Here is a 14,179-nt window from a genome sequence, read left to right on the forward strand (position 1 = left end):
GCAAGAGTTCTTGTTTCCCCTGCGCTATCATTCTTTCCAGCTGGTCAACATTTTCTTTCAGCTCTTGGTAGAGAGTGGCTTATCTTTCTTTTTCCTTTCTTTCTTTAGCACATTCTCTCAAAATATCATTGATAAGTTGTGCTTGCTCCTTCAGCTTGAGCTTCTTCTTTTTGCTTTCTTGTTTATACTCTTCCATGAGCATCTCCTGGTATTCCATTCTCTCTTGAAGCTTGCCATTCTAAACTTTTGCCTCTTTTATTGCAGCTAGGAGAGAGATCTTTTCCTTTTTCCACCGCGTTTCTTGCTCCTCAAACTCCGTCTTTTCGGCCATTGCTTCTTCCTTTAGCCTTTTGACTTCTCTTCCAAGGATGTGCTGTTGGTCCTCCAGCTGCCTTATTCGTTCTTGTAATTTCTGGTTTTCGGTGACCGATCTTTGTAGAGAGTCGACCAGATGAGTATTAGCTTCTTCTGAGAGGATATTCTGATGGGAGATCCTATCTTTGGGCTCTGTTGGCTTGGGATTCAAGTGTCCTTGATCCCTGCCGACCCTCTATTTAAGATAATCGCCTATGGCACTCGGACCTTTAGGCGACCTTTCTATCATAGTAATGTTTTCCCAGGATTTGCGAGCTATTTTCAATTCTTCTTCATTATCGAGCTCATGATAGAAATGACCTTGGTGGTATTCTTCGATACTGATTACAGGCTGGGTTGAACTGAACTGCCTCATTACTAATGCTGAGATGTAACTTGTGTATCCGGTCACTCTGATTAGGGATACTGAATGATTACCCCCTGTGCTGAACAAAATGGGTTGACCCGACGTCCACAATTTCTTCCAACAGTAGTCGTGGCTGTTGAAGCTTAGAATCCATTCTTGCCACTACAGCTCATCCTTTGGACTGATTACTAATCTAATCATCTTCTCAATAAGAGGCTAGTCAAGATACCAAGTTAACCCCTTTGTCTCCACAGGACACATGTGACCGATGACCCAGAGGTACAACAATTGAGAACAACACTTGATAGACCCCCTGCCTTGTTGTCTGCAGTAAGTAAGAGTCAATAAAGTCTCTGCAAGGATTACCGGTATTGGGTTGACTTTCTGCTTTTCTACAGCCCAAAACATCTCCACTACACTGCAGGTTATAGTTCCCGAAGGTCCAGGGAACAAGATCAGGCCATAGATCCCCAGAGCTAGTGCCAATGAAGCTTGCTCCCATTGTTCATCCTGGATGTATCGATCCAACCACTTCTTGAGGTAAGTCCAATACCATCCATGTGTGTTCCCTTTGACAGTTTCTCTCGCTTTTGCTTCTTCCGGGGGAATCCCCAATATATGTGTGAATCGTTTCCAAGTCTGCCTATGTTCGAGGTGTAGGTAGATCCGATTCTACGCAACATAAGGAATTTCTAGCAGCGCCTGATATTCTTCCATAGTGGGAGTCGTATTGATGTCGTTGAAGGAGAACACTCCATACTTGGGGTTCCAGATTGACAGCATGCCTTTTAATACCGAGACTTGGACTTTGACTCGTATCAAGGTCGCAATCCTTCCGTATTTTTCCTCAAACTTTGCCTTGATGTGATCGGGAAGCAACCTCCAACTACTAGATAGACCTTCAAGACCGGTCATTCTGACCTCAACCTTACTTAGGTCCAATAGAGGTAACGGGCTAGTATCTGCCTTGGTGACATCACTTTGCGGGGGCACTGAACTATGAGGCGGTCTGGACCACGGTTTAGCATTTTGTTCTTGTCTAGGAACTTCTTCTGCCGACTGACTCAAGGATGCCATGTTAAAAATGATGCTTATCCTTTTACAGACCTTAATTCTGTGGGGCCAAAGTAGAAAACTTGTTAGCAGGGTAAATTCGGGTAATTTTGAATTATATTGTTGGCAGGGTAACACCCACACATTTGTCAAAGTAGGAAAATGTGCAGATCCTCCTAACAGTATGATCCAAGATTACCCTAAAAAAAAATATAAGAAAACACAAATAGAATAGGGTAAGAGCAAGTATGTCCCTTTCGTCCTATAATAGGGAAAATCCTAGTACTGGGTAGGTGCTACCTAATTGGCTAGTTCTATCTCATGAGGTAGTTTGCTACGGCTTCCAGCTATTTTATGATGGTTTAGCTCAAGGTCTAAATTTCTAAAAGCCACAGGTTCCCAAATTGCCCCTACTGTAAACGGTAGAGCCCCATTCCATTACCATGATACTAACGAGAGAGTTCCACGGGTATCACAGTAAATAGAACGAGTTTCAATCTGAGCAGAAGCCTTCACGGATACTAAAGGGGTAAAACCCATGGGTAAAGTTACATGACTCCCTCCTACTTTCCTAGAGGGTGAGAAAGCCTGGGTATAGGGCTAAAGTGTGTGAGGACATTGTGTGAGTGTTCAGTGTGTGAAGGGACACCTTTACCTCTTCCCAATACGGGGGAGTTTTTCTTTCTTTTTTTTTTAGACGAAGAGTGCTGTAGGGAACAAGACAATGGAGATAAGCAAAATGATTAATAAAAATAACAATAATCAATATATTGAGATTTTTGAATTTTGTAAATTAAACCCACCTAACTACATTTTGAGCATAAAATTAAATCTACTTTTGGACCTCTAATCTGGGGTTAAGGTGAAATGTTCCGTCCCCAGTGGAGTCGCCAAGCTGTCGCAAGGTGTTTTGCAGTGGCCTGGACGAACACTCACCGAAGTGGAAAAGAGTGAGGAGTCGCCACTTTAATTTTGAGGGAAATTAAAGAAAACCATTTGCGAAAATAAATTAAAAGAAACCACTTCGAAAACAGAGATTCTAGGTTCGGGGTCCATATATGGGAGGGGAAGGTGTTAGGCACCCCACCTCGTCCCTCCATGAGGGTAAACAGATTTAACATTATGCTCTTTACAAGTTCAAATCGAAAGTTAGGGGGGTTAGAACGATGATGTCAATCCCTTTGATAAAAGGGAATATTTGATTTTTCACTGTTTCGGGTTACCCAGATACATAAGTAAATGAGATGACCCTTAATGAGTTAGCGTTGTGTAGCGATTTTTGTTTAGAGGGTTACTTTGCGTATTGTGCTACTTTAGTTTGGATTTGAGGGGATCCAGGTAAAAACCTCTCCCGATCTCTAGGGATAATCTGTTTAAAGTTTGAGTGAGGAATCTTGGATAAGAACTCTTCTCCGATCTCCTCCGATCTCTTTATATTTATTTAAATTTTGGTTGAGAATCGGATAAGGACTCTCCTCCGATCTCTTTAGGTATTTATTAAAATTTTAGTTGAGAACCAGATAAGAACTCTCCTCTGATCTCTTTAAGTATTTATTAAAAATTTTGATTGAGAATCGGATAAGAACTCTCCTCTGATCTCTTTAAGTATTTATTAAAAATTTTGATTGAGAATCGGATAAGAAATCTCCTCCGATCTCTTTAAGTATTTATTAAAAATTTTGATTGGGAATCGGATAAGAACTCTCCTCCGATCTCCTTAAGTATTTATTAAAAATTTTGATTGAGAATCGGATAAGAACTCTCCTCCGATCTCTTTAAGTATTTATTAAAAATTTTGATTGGGAATCAGATAAGAACTCTCCTCCTATCTCCTGTTTTTGTTTGAACGAGGATCGGGTAAGAACTCTCCCCCGACCTCTTAAAATTTAATCACGATCGTATATCGTAAGAACCTTAAACTATAGGTTCTGACATCCAAAACGCTGGGAACCCGAACCAGGCTTAACCCCTAGATACCTTATAACTAGGTAGGGAATATTAGACTGAATTTTACCGATCTCCTATGTGATCGCCTTACATGTACCTTTTGACAGGCAATATTCAATCTCTTTCATTTACTAGTTTGGGATCTGATCTTACCTCGATCCCTCACTATACCAACTTATCTTCTGAGCTAGTCTAGTGGTTCGACTCCATAATTTTCCTCCGATTTATTATCCAAACTTTTATTATTTTAAAGGAACTCTCGTGTTAAGATACACCTACCAACATTTTATCAAACTACCTATATGTTACCCCTGACCAGAGCACCTGCATTTGAAGTTAATAAAGGCTAAAAATAAATAACATGATCTGAACAAAAGGTAAACTCAAGAGAATAACCACCTTCGTGGGGCTTTTTAACATATCACAAACTTGACAAAAATTACGAGCATGAAAACAAAGAAAAAAAATAAAAAAACGAGCACTTGATAAAGCAATGGTTTAAATGCTCACCTATGGGGAGTTGAATCAATCGAACTAACTATGGAGTCACAAATATAGTAGAGTTGCGTGTTAATAGTCTGGGGACTAATGCTTGCCTTGAAATAAAGAATACCAAGTTAAAATGCAGTCGAGCCGAAATGACAGTAATCGGGTTTCAATGAGATTGAGCTTAGAAAATAAAAGTGGATATAAAGATGAAAAACTGAAACTGAGAGATGGGATCGCAGAGTAATGAACAAACTGAAAATGAAGAGTTTCAGTGTCCAACACTCCTTTAATGAGAATACTTTAGAAAACTGGTTTCTGAAGTTTCTCTATTTTGGAAGCTTAAGAGTAGCAATACTGAATCAAGTTTCAGAGCCTTTCCACTATAATCAAGTTTCAGGCTTGTCCTTACAAGTGAGATCAACGGTGGAGATTGAGATGTATAGGACTGTCATGACATGTCCTGGCACCTGTCAGCAATGTGGGCGATTCTGCAAATGAGGCGTGCGGTGAAGATTTGATCTCGTCTGCAATGCTTTAACTACCTCGGCTCTGATTATGATGACAGTTATTATAAGTTGTCTCATCCTCTCCTTGCTTTTCGATCTCCCATCCCTTCCGACCTTTCCACCATGACCTCTTCCGATCTCTCATGCCCGGCCCCTTTCTTGATCTCTCCCATTCCAGAATCTTCTCCTCTATCCGGGCTGATTCAGTCAAAGCATTTATTCCTTCGGTTACCGAGGCATCCGCTTTGATTTCCAGTAGTAATAAATGCTCAGACCTCCCCCTATATATATGTGCCTCAATCGGGGAATTTCTCCCACATTTCATTCCTTCCTCCTTCCATTTCTCTCTTTTTCTGTTCTAATTTCTCCGGTAACATTCTGGCCATGGTGACTGTTTTTGATCTTTTTCTGACTATTCTCTTAGTTCCTCGGCTGAAAATTTACGACCCCAGTGATCGAAAAATCATGATAACCATACTGATCTCAGGTCGATCTACCGGTATAATTGATGAGCCAATTTCGGGCGAGAAGACTGCTAATTTCCCTCTTATCATTGGTGACTGTCCTTCGAAGTTCACTTGGCTCCTCACCACATCGGGTATCCCAACAGTGGCTCGGTTTCGATCGATAACATTGACGATGTCCTCTCTTATCACCATGAGAGTCATAGTCACCCCATCTGAGCTATACATCTATCCGATGTTAATGGCTGGTTTCCTGATCAAACACATCTTTTGATTCAGCCATGAGACTAGGCTTTGACATAGGTCTTTACTAGGTAGGATGTACCACCGATCTCTAGAGATCACCCAAATGATGTAATCTGACCTTTAATGTAATTCGATCTCTAGAGATCGCCCAAATGATGTAATCTGACCTTTAATGTAATCTGATCTCTTGAAATCGCCCAAATGATGTAATCCGATCTTTTGGAAATAAAATTTTATTTTGACAATTATCATTTTATTATCATTGTGTTGGTTATTTTCTGATCTCTAATGTGTTTATCCGATCCAGTTCCTAACTGAATAGCCCTTAACTGATCTGTAATTCTGAACATCTACCTTAATTCGCCGATCTTTAACTAGCCGATCACCCCTTATTTATTTAATGAGTTTCTAGAATGTTCTTGCGACGTGTCAGAAAAGCTGGCAAATCCCGCTAACCGATGCACCGCTTGGGACACTGTGAGTATTAAATGCTCAAATGGGTATAAATAGGGGATCGGTCAGCCAGTTGCACCCTTATGTCATTTTCAACATCTCGCGAGCGATTCCAAAATTCTCTCGTTTTTTCAAGTTCTTCCGACACCGATCACACTCCGGTAAGGGTTTTGATCTTTCTTTTCGTTAAAATTTCTCTTTTCTTTGAAAATGAGCAACGCCAAGGGTCAGAGAGCGGTGAGCCCCCCTTCCGTTCATGTCTCGTGGTTGTCAGATGAAGTTGAAGTGGTCGGACCAAGAGGGCGATCTGAACCTCCTACGACCTCCGTTTCAGCCCGTGGTCAAGCGGTACCCTCAAGACGAACGCATTCCTCTGGGAGAGAAAGCCTTCCCGTGGATGAGCTGTCGTCAATCCTTCAAGAAATATATCTGCAGACGATTAGCTAAGAATACAACCTTCGGACCGACTCATACGAAGAAAATGATATGATCATGATATACGAAGAGCAATTAAAGCCAGGCTACGGTTCCCTCTTGATGACTTCTTCAAGGAAGTTCTGAAATTCCACCAAGTATGTATAGCCCAAGTACATCCGAACTCATGGCGGATCCTGGTAGCCTTTAGAGGCCTCTGCCAAGCTAAGGGACTTAGTCCTACAACGAAGGTGTTCGTTGAGCTACATAGGCTAACTCGTCGAAAGGACGATGAGTACTGGTTCTTTCAGGCGAAACCGCATTACGGGCTCTTTACCGATCTGCCCTCCTCACTGAAGAATTGGAAGAATCACTTCTTTATTCTGAGGAGTAAGATTCTAAACGGTTTTGAGGGTTTCCCGCGTAGCTGGCTGCATCTAGGCCCATCACTTCCGAAGCACATCGCCCTGAGTAGGGAAAAAGGCACAATGGTAATGGAGCTAAAGGATCAGGCGGCCAATCAGAAGTTCTCCTATTTAGATGCGGTGACAGCCGAACTGCATCATTGGATGATGCGGCTGGTTACCGGCAAAGAACGTGGGCTCCAGCTCTCTAACCTCGGCCTCGATACTTTCTATATCTCTTAAGAGGACTTTTCCTGGATGGTGGACTTGGCTCCCCAAGACGAAGAGGAGAGCGAGGAGGAAGCTGAGGGAGATAGAAAGAGTGAGTGAAATGTAGAACAGGCTGGGGGTGATCCTCCAGCCGAATGACTTGTATTTTTTTGAAATGAAATGAAATTCTCTCTTTTGTTCAATGACTTGATGAGATCGGAAAGCATCTAAGTTGTACAAGCGCCTAATTGTTTGAACATGTTAGAACATCAAACTTGAAAGCGATTATTAATCTAAGTATGAGAGATCGGAAAAACATTATAAGCATGAGATCGGCCTAAGCCGAGAACAAGTACCGAACGAAACTTAAGATTGTTAAAATTGGAAACTTGACTTGAACAATTAAGATCGGAAGCACCATTAAACCGGATTAAAACCTTAACTTTATTAAACGATTATTCACAAAATTTATAAAAAGGGAGATCGGAAATGAGACTAGATGACACGAAGGCCTGATGTTGGCTTGATTTCGTTTAACAAGAGATCAGAAATGTGATTGACTGGCCAGGAGACTTGATAATTGGTATGAGAGATTGGTAATGAATTGGACGATATGGAGGCTGGCCAGGAGACTTGATAATTGGTTTGAGAGATCGGTAATGAATTGGACGATATGGAGACTTGGCATTGGTTTAGTTTTTTTGAAGAGAGATCGGTAATGAAGTGAGCGGCGTGGGGACTTGGCATTGGTTTGGTTTTTTTGAAGAGAGATCTATAATGAAGTGAGCGGCATGGGGACTTGGGATTGGTTTGGTCTCTTTGAAGAGAGATCGGTACTGAAGTGAGGGACATGGAGACTTGGTGTTGGGGATCGGTTTCAAAGTCTACTGATTTCAGGGTTCGGCCAAAATATGGTGTCGACAAAGACATTGCGTAAGTGATCAGTGTGTGAAGGGACACATTTACCTCTTTCTTATTCAGGGGAATTTAGACGAGGATTACTGCAATAAATCAAATAATCAAAACAAACAAAACGGTTAGAAAGAATAGTAATAATCAAAACATTAAGACTTTTGATTTCATAAGTTAACCCCCATAATTATTGATTTTAATTTATAAGAGCACATGATTAAATTTGCTTTTTGGACTTCTAAACTAGGGTTATCTTGGTTCGCTACCCGGTGGAGTCACCAAGCTATCGCAAGGGTTTTGCGATCGCTGAACGATTCTCACCAAAGTAGAAAAAGTGAGGAGTTGCTACTTTAATTTTGAGGGAAATTAAAGGAAACCATTTGTAAAAATAAAAATTTTAAAATTTATAAAACCACTTCTAAAACAGAGATTCTAGGTTCGGGGTCCATTCACGGGTGGGGAAGGTGTTAGGCACCCCACCTCGTCCCTCAATGAGGGTAAGCAGATTTAACAATATGCTCTTTGTAATTTAAGATCGATAATTTTGGGTTAGAATTATAATGTTGGTCCCTATTATTAATAAAAGGAACATTTGTTATTTCACCATTTTGGGTTTTCCAAGAACACGAGTATATGGGATGACCCTACAGTGAATTGGTGTTGTGTTTATTTAATTTGTTAAGCATTTTATTAAATTCCTCCCTCTTCGAATTAGGACTATAATTTCGAAGAGGTGTTATTTGGTCCCTAAAGATTCATAATGAGTGAGGAGGACTCTCGGCTCACACATTATGTTCCTCATCATTGGCATTCAAATAACTGAGGGTGTAGTGTGTGTAATGGATACTTTGAGAATCGATATGAGCATAGATTTTTAGTCCTTTTAATTAGGACTCTAATTCAAAAGGGATGTGTTAATTAAAACCTAGAGAATTCCTTGTATTAATGAGGACTCTCAGTTAATAGAGGAAGGTCCCATCATTAGTAAAATTACCAGTGAAACCTTTACCCATATCGTTTCATCTTTAAGGAATTATGATATTTTTTTATTAAGTTGTACTGAAGGAAGAACTTTACCTTAATAATATAAATATGAGGGCCTTGAAGAGGACTCTCCACCAGGCCTCAATATAAGATTCGGGATTCTTTGGAATGACTCTCCCGCAGACCCATTGTTTCGAATATGTGAGGAATTTTATATTAAAGTATCAGAACTATAAAGGAAAGGACTCTCTCCCGGTCTCCCCTAATTTATACAAAGCATCTTTATTAGAACTTTGGCCAAAAGAATTTAGGAAAGGACTCTGTCTCGATCTCTTAAAATATTTTAGAATTTTGGCTAAGAAAATTCAGGAAAGGACTCTTTCCTGATTTTTTAAAATATTTTTATTAGGATTTTGGCTAAGAGAATGCAGGAAAGGACTCTTTCCCCATCTCTTAAAATATTTTTATTAGGATTTTGACTAAGAAAATTCAGAAAAGGACTCTCTCCCAATCTCTTAAAATATTTTAGAACTTTTGGCTAAGAGAATTCAGGAAAGGATTGGCTAAGAGAATTCAGGAAAGGACTCTCTCCCAATCTCTTAAAATATTTTTATTAGGATTTTGGCTAAGTGAATTCATGAAAGGACTCTCTCTCGATCCCTTAAAATATTTTTATTAGGATTTTGGCTAAGAGAATTCAGGAAAAGACTCTCTCCCAATCTCTTAAAATATTTTAGAACTTTTGGCTAAGAGAATTCAGGAAAGGACTTTCTTTCGATCTCTTAAAATATTTTTATTAGAATTTTGTCTAAGAAAATTTAGAAAAGGACTCTCTCCCGATCTCTTAAAATATTTTTATTAGAATTTTGGCTAAGAGAATTCAGGAAAGGACTCTCTCCCGATCTCTTAAAATATTTTTATTAGAATTTTGGCTAAGAGAATTCAGGAAAGGACTCTCTCCCGATCTCTTAAAATATTTTTATTAGAATTTTGGCTAAGAGAATTCAGGAAAGGACTCTCTCCCGATCTCTTAAAATATTTTTATTCGAATTTTGGCTAAGAGAATTCAGGAAAGGACTCTCTCCCGATCTCTTTTAGTTAAGAACCCAGGAAAGGACTCTCTCCCGGTCTTTCTGATATAGTATCGTACACTTTATAAAAGGTTAAATTACAGGAATTCCAGGAAACAACTCTCTTCTGAACTCCCTATTTTGAACAGTGAATTTAAAAGTCGCAAATGTTGATTCAAACTCCTCGTCGATCTTTTGCGTAATTCCTCGATCTCTACGCTATCCGAACTCCTTTGTTTCCACCCCTATAGCTTATTGTCTGAACTTTTCTATTCTAGGTTTCATGTCTTATGATCCAAATTTGTTTTGATTTTCTGATCTTATAGCTTATCATCCGGGCTTGCTTCGATTTTTTGATCTCATAATTTACTTATCCGGGCTAATCTCGGTTTTCGACCTCACAACTCATCTGAACCTTTTACATCAATCTGGAATACATCTATTTTCATAATTATTTTCCTTATTTATTTAGATCAAAAATTTCTAAGTCATCGCTTTTATCCATACTCCTTACGGTATTTATGGAGTGTTGGTGACCCGAACTTTCACTCTCATACAAAATACAAAGAATTAAAAGTAATGATAACTATAAGACTTGTGAATGATAGGAGGCCAAAGATAATATTTATGACACAAGTCAAACTTGATACGACCCAATTCTGAAAACTCGGTGTGACAAAACACCTTAAGAATACTCACGTTATGAACACAAACTAGCGATATTTAGAGATTGACAAGTTAAAAGCTTACCTGTGGAGAGCTGAAACAATGGATAAATCAAGACCGATGCTCTGCGAACTCTGGAGCTGCTATAGCTGAGCTGACGCAGTGACTTTGAGCTGTCGAAGGAGATGACAATGAGGCCTTAATAATGAACTGCGATTGGGCTTTCAAGATGGTGCACGATTGCTAAGGGTATGGATTGCAAGACCTGTAGCTTTAGTGAAAAGATCCTTTAGAAAACTTATTTCTAAAGTCTCTAAAAATTTCAAGAGCTTCAGAATGAAGGGCAATAAAACTATATCGAAATTCAGAGGTTTCCTAATGATAATCGCTATCCCCTACTACAGTATTGCATACATGTATTTTATAGGGAATGGATACTCAAAATAGAGGGTCAGGATTCCAGTAGGAATAGATGGAGGGCTCGGATTTAAAAGGACGTGATCCGACATCTTAGAATTAAAGAGAATCAAGATGGAGGGTCGAGATTTGATTCAGAATCTCTATCCTTTCATTCTGTAATCCAATGATCAGGGGTCTTGGCTTACAAAATTGATCCAAGGGCTGGGAACAAAAAGTGCCGAATCTATTATTTACTTTTCATCCGGGGCCTTAAATCTATCCTTACAATTATGATCAACGATGTAAGTTAAGATGAAATAGGCTACTTTAACTGTTTGAAATCCGATGGAGAAGAGTGCATCCATACAAATGAAATGGGTGCTGAGGGCTAAATTGTACCCAAAATGCTTTAACTAACTCGGATCTGATGGTAAGGGAATTATTCTTATGAATTAAGGGTTATGATTAAAAGTGATACAACTCCCCGGGCCTTCTGATCTCTATAAGTCAAACCTCGGTTTACCCGACCTCTCATCGTGATTGACTGATCTGAGGTTTGTTATTTCGATCTCTATCCACTTTTCTGTATCTGGTCTTCTCTTGCTTCCTGACCTCTTTCTATTCGCTGATTCTTTCCCGTCTCTCCTCTGCATCCGACTTGTATTGGTCAAAGTAATAAATTCTTCAATTACTGATGAGCCGCTTCGAGTTTTGTAAGCATTAAATGTCAAGGAACTATATATATGCGGGAGGGGAGCCTGTCATTTTCACACTTACACTCTTCTCTCTTCGGCTAATTTCCCCATGCGCTACTTCCCCGATTCTAATTTTTTCGGCAAGAATTCTTACCATGACGATCGCTTTGATCTTTTTTCGATCATTTTCTTTGCCCATTACCTGAAAATGGATGACTCCAGTGATCAGAGAATTATAAGAGTTTCATCCGATAAAGGCAAGAGAATCGGACTAATTTACCGATTAGGGTCCAAAACGACTACCATGCCAGTCTATAATTGGTTTATCGATATGGTCTGCAGACCAATCTCGGACAAGGGGACCACTAATTTCAATCTTAATGTCGGTGACCACCTCATGAAGTTCATTTGGCTCCTAACCATGTTAGGGGTCACGATTGAGGCTTGGTTTTGGTCGATGACATAGACAATGACACTGAGCTTTCTGTAGTCTTTACCATAGTTGATGAGAGCTACCCTCCCAATCTCCACGTATCTCTTGAATGGCATCTTAGAATCGAGAGTGGTCCGAACTATAGGAACAAGATAGGTAGAATGTAGTGAAGGGAAATTTGTAATTGTTGATCTTAAGAGATCGCCTAAATGATGTAATCTGACTTTTTGGAAATGAAATGAAATTTTATTTATTCAAAATTGATTATTTATTTTGTTTTATTATTGCATTATTTTTCCCGATCTCTGATGACTGTGTCCGATTTGATCCCTCATTGAATCCCCGTCCTACCGATCCCTTTAGCTCAAAACCTTGTTTTATCGGATATATGGTCGATTCTCATTAACCGATCTTACCTGTCCAATCTCCTTGCTATGCTTCTGGAATTTTCCTTTGTTACGTCATGGAAACGATCAGATCCCATTAACTGATGCGTCACCTAGGGCCTCATGAGCATTTAATGCTCGGACGAGTATAAATAAGAAGGGAGGAGGGGGTTAGCCATTTACATACTTATGTTATTTTCTGATTCTCTGCTCACCCCAAATCTCCTTGAAGGCTTTTTTCAAGTTCTTGATTTCTTTGGCACCAATTCATTATCAGGTAGTAGTTTTAATTTTTTTTCCAATCGTTTTGTCTCCGTTATCTGAAAATGAGTGGCACTGACAATCAGAGAGTTGTAAGCCCACTTTTCGTTCACGTTTCTTGGTCTTCCAATGAAGGTGATGAGGCTGAATCGAGCAGGTGACTCGAAGCCATTAGGGCTATCGTTCCAACCACTAGTTAGCCTACAGGGCCAAACCAGCAACAAGCCTCGATCGTAAGAAGAGAGCCTCCCATGGTAGATGAGCTCACATCAGTTCTGGGGATGTCCAATCTCGAGTTAATAAGCTAGGAGTTCAACCTTCCACCCAACTCCTTCGAACTCATTCGATGTCACGGGGACTTTAACGCAGATCACTACTTTGATGAGGTCAATATGATTGTGGTATACAAGGAGTAGTTAAAGGCCGGGCTGGGGTTTCCTCTGGAGTCATTTTAAAAGGACGTCTTAAAGTATAGTAGGGTTTGCGTCGCCTAGGTACATATGAACTCGTGGTAAACCTTGGTGGCTTTTAAAGGATTATGTCAAGCTAAAGGACTCAAACCCACGGCGAAGGTCTTCACCAAACTACACAAGCTTGTTTGACGGAAGGATGACGAGTTCTAGTTTTTTCAAGTAAAACCACGCTGTGGATTGTTCACTGATCTCCCATCTTTTCTCAAAAATTGCAAAGATTGGTTCTTCATACTTTAAAGCAAAGACCCCCGTGGCTTCGAGGGGATTCCCCGAAGTTGGAATTATTTGGCCGAGAAGCTAGAGAGAAGAGTCGTGCTGACTGATGTCGAGAGCACCATGGTGAAGGAGCTCAAGAGCTAGGCGAACTCTTGCAAATATTCATGCCTGGATGTGATGATGGCCAAGCTCAAATGGTGGTTGATGAGTGTGGTCACTCGCGAGAACTACGAGCTGCAACTCTCTGATCTAGATCCTGGGACAGGTAAACCTTAAATCTTTAATCTCTTAGTCCTTGGCGATCTCACTAATCTCATTTTTCTGTGCAGGTATGGCTAGAAATGAGTTAGCGAGGGAAGCTCAGAAGCGGAATAAAGAGCTCAGCAGGAAGGTATTAGAAATGAAGAGATCTAAAGCTTAAAAGAGAGCTCAAACTGAAGAGAAGAGCTTAGAGGTTTTAATCTAAGATCAATCTATCCCAGAGGGGCAAATCCTTACCGTGGAGCCTCTCGCCCGATCTGAAACTCCTCCTTAACTGTCGATCACTTCGGCTTCAAAAAGCGGATCCTTAAAATAGGGAGCTTCATCTGGTCGACCTCTTTCACAAGTCGCTAGAATACTACTCCAATCATTGGAGAAGAACAAATCGATGCAGGGCAATCTTAATTTGGCAAAAGTATTGAGTGCCATGACCTATTTCCCTGAGGATCAGACCAGAATGGGTCTTGAAAATATTGATGATCTTCTCAGCCTTTCAATGAGCTTGAGCTCGGAAGC

General features: G+C 40.1%; 1 protein-coding gene across 1 annotated transcript; it reads right to left on the reverse strand.

Annotated features, from left to right (window-relative positions):
- Nucleotides 1-238: 238 nt before the first annotated feature.
- LOC131180658 (uncharacterized) lies at nt 239-12,182 on the reverse strand. Its single transcript, XM_058148010.1, has 3 exons — nt 12,054-12,182; nt 11,716-11,835; nt 239-550 (listed from the first exon to the last, which is right to left on the reverse strand). The coding sequence occupies exons 1-3, from the start codon at nt 12,180-12,182 to the stop codon at nt 239-241; spliced, it is 561 nt and encodes a 186-aa protein (XP_058003993.1).
- Nucleotides 12,183-14,179: the final 1,997 nt, after the last annotated feature.

This window comes from Hevea brasiliensis, chromosome 6 (genome assembly GCF_030052815.1).
Source record: "Hevea brasiliensis isolate MT/VB/25A 57/8 chromosome 6, ASM3005281v1, whole genome shotgun sequence".
NCBI classification, from domain to species: Eukaryota; Viridiplantae; Streptophyta; class Magnoliopsida; order Malpighiales; family Euphorbiaceae; genus Hevea; species Hevea brasiliensis.

Bases quoted from the DNA above. Each gene is read 5' to 3' on its own strand.
- LOC131180658 (XM_058148010.1), bottom strand. From the start codon at position 12,182: ATGCCATTCAAGAGATACGTGGAGATTGGGAGGGTAGCTCTCATCAAC. The intron at 11,836-12,053 runs GTTAGGAGCCAA...ATCCATTTTCAG, and splicing joins CAATCGTGACCCCTAACATG to GTAATGGGCAAAGAAAATGA. The intron at 551-11,715 runs GTAAGTGTGAAA...TATCTTAAATAG, and splicing joins TTAGCCGAAGAGAGAAGAGT to AGGGTCGGCAGGGATCAAGG.